The 1,143-nt window shown below is 61.5% G+C and overlaps 1 protein-coding gene across 1 annotated transcript in view; it reads left to right on the top strand.

Annotated features, from left to right (window-relative positions):
• The window catches only part of FAM193B (family with sequence similarity 193 member B), an 8,942-nt gene that overhangs the window by 3,172 nt on the left and 4,627 nt on the right, over positions 1 to 1,143 (top strand). Inside the window, 2 exon segments of the mRNA XM_031055210.1 lie at positions 1 to 44; positions 706 to 1,064. The exon segment at positions 1 to 44 is cut by the window's left edge and continues 12 nt beyond it. Of these exon segments, the coding sequence (XP_030911070.1) occupies positions 1 to 44; positions 706 to 1,064 (403 nt within the window).

The following is a 1,143-nucleotide window of genomic DNA, read 5'->3' on the forward strand; positions in this document are numbered from 1 at the left end:
TGGAGGAGGAAGAGCGACGGGCGGTGCAGGAGCAGGCCCTGGCGGTACGCGCTCACGGGGCTGGGGTTTGGAAGGCAGGGCTGTGGCTCTAGGGACAGGGCACTGACCACCCTGTGGCACTGACTGCGTGTGTGGGTCCCGTCCTCACTCTGAGCTGAGTGTCCCAGACATCCCAGCCTTCACTTCCCTGCCCAGGGCTGCCTCTGGCTCAGCAGGGACAGGCCCTGTTGGGGCAGTGTGTGGTGCTGGGGAGGCTCATCCAGCAGCTTGCCATGCCTTGGAGCTGCCAGGCTGGCAAGGCTGACAGTGCCACTGCTTTCCTCTGCTGCACGTTGTGCCGCGTCCCCCAGCCCCGGGGCTGCTCCCTTCATGACGCAGAGAGAGGCAGGGGCTGCCAGGGCCAGTGCCTGCCTGTGCGTGGGGCTTGGGTAGAGGAGCTGCCTCCTACCTGGCTTTATTTAACCCTGCCCTGGTGTGAGTGAGACCAGCACAGGGACACAGCACAGGTGTGTGGCCCTTGGCATGGCCCAGCCTCTGTGAGCCAGGCTGTGTTGGTGTGGATGGAGGGGATGTTTGTCACTCCCAAGACAGTGATAAAAGTGGTTCACATGAGCTGAGCCCCTGCTGCAATGGAGGAGTCTTAGTGCTGACCCCTGGGGGCCAAGGTGTCACCTCAGCCACTTCATTCTGTGTTTCCTTTGATAGGTCTCGTTATCCCACACATCCTGCAAATCGCAGTCTTGTGGGGGTGGCTCACACTCCTCTTCCTCCTCCTCCTCGTCTTCTTCCTCCTCGTGCCATGGGAACTCAGGGGACTGGGACCCCAGCTCGTTTTTGTCTGCTCACAAGCTCTCGGGCCTCTGGAACTCACAGCACACCAACGGGACCGTGCAGGGCAGCCCCCTTGGGACTCCCCCAGCTGCACTAGGTGAGCTGAAGCTGGCTGTGGGGTTGAGCAGAGCTTTCTGCCCAGTTCTTGGCCTAGGTGGTTTCCTTGTGGGCAAGAGTGGGCAGGCTGGGCCTCTGAATCTCAGTACCAGCAGCACATTGGGCCCCTTTGAAGAAGGCAGATGGTGCTGGGATTCAGCCCCAGCTCTGCTGTCCTTCCAGGTGACAAGCACCCCGGCCTTGCTCTGTCTCCAG

The sequence above is a fragment of the Geospiza fortis genome, unplaced genomic scaffold (assembly GCF_000277835.1).
Source record: "Geospiza fortis unplaced genomic scaffold, GeoFor_1.0 scaffold55, whole genome shotgun sequence".
NCBI classification, from domain to species: Eukaryota; Metazoa; Chordata; class Aves; order Passeriformes; family Thraupidae; genus Geospiza; species Geospiza fortis.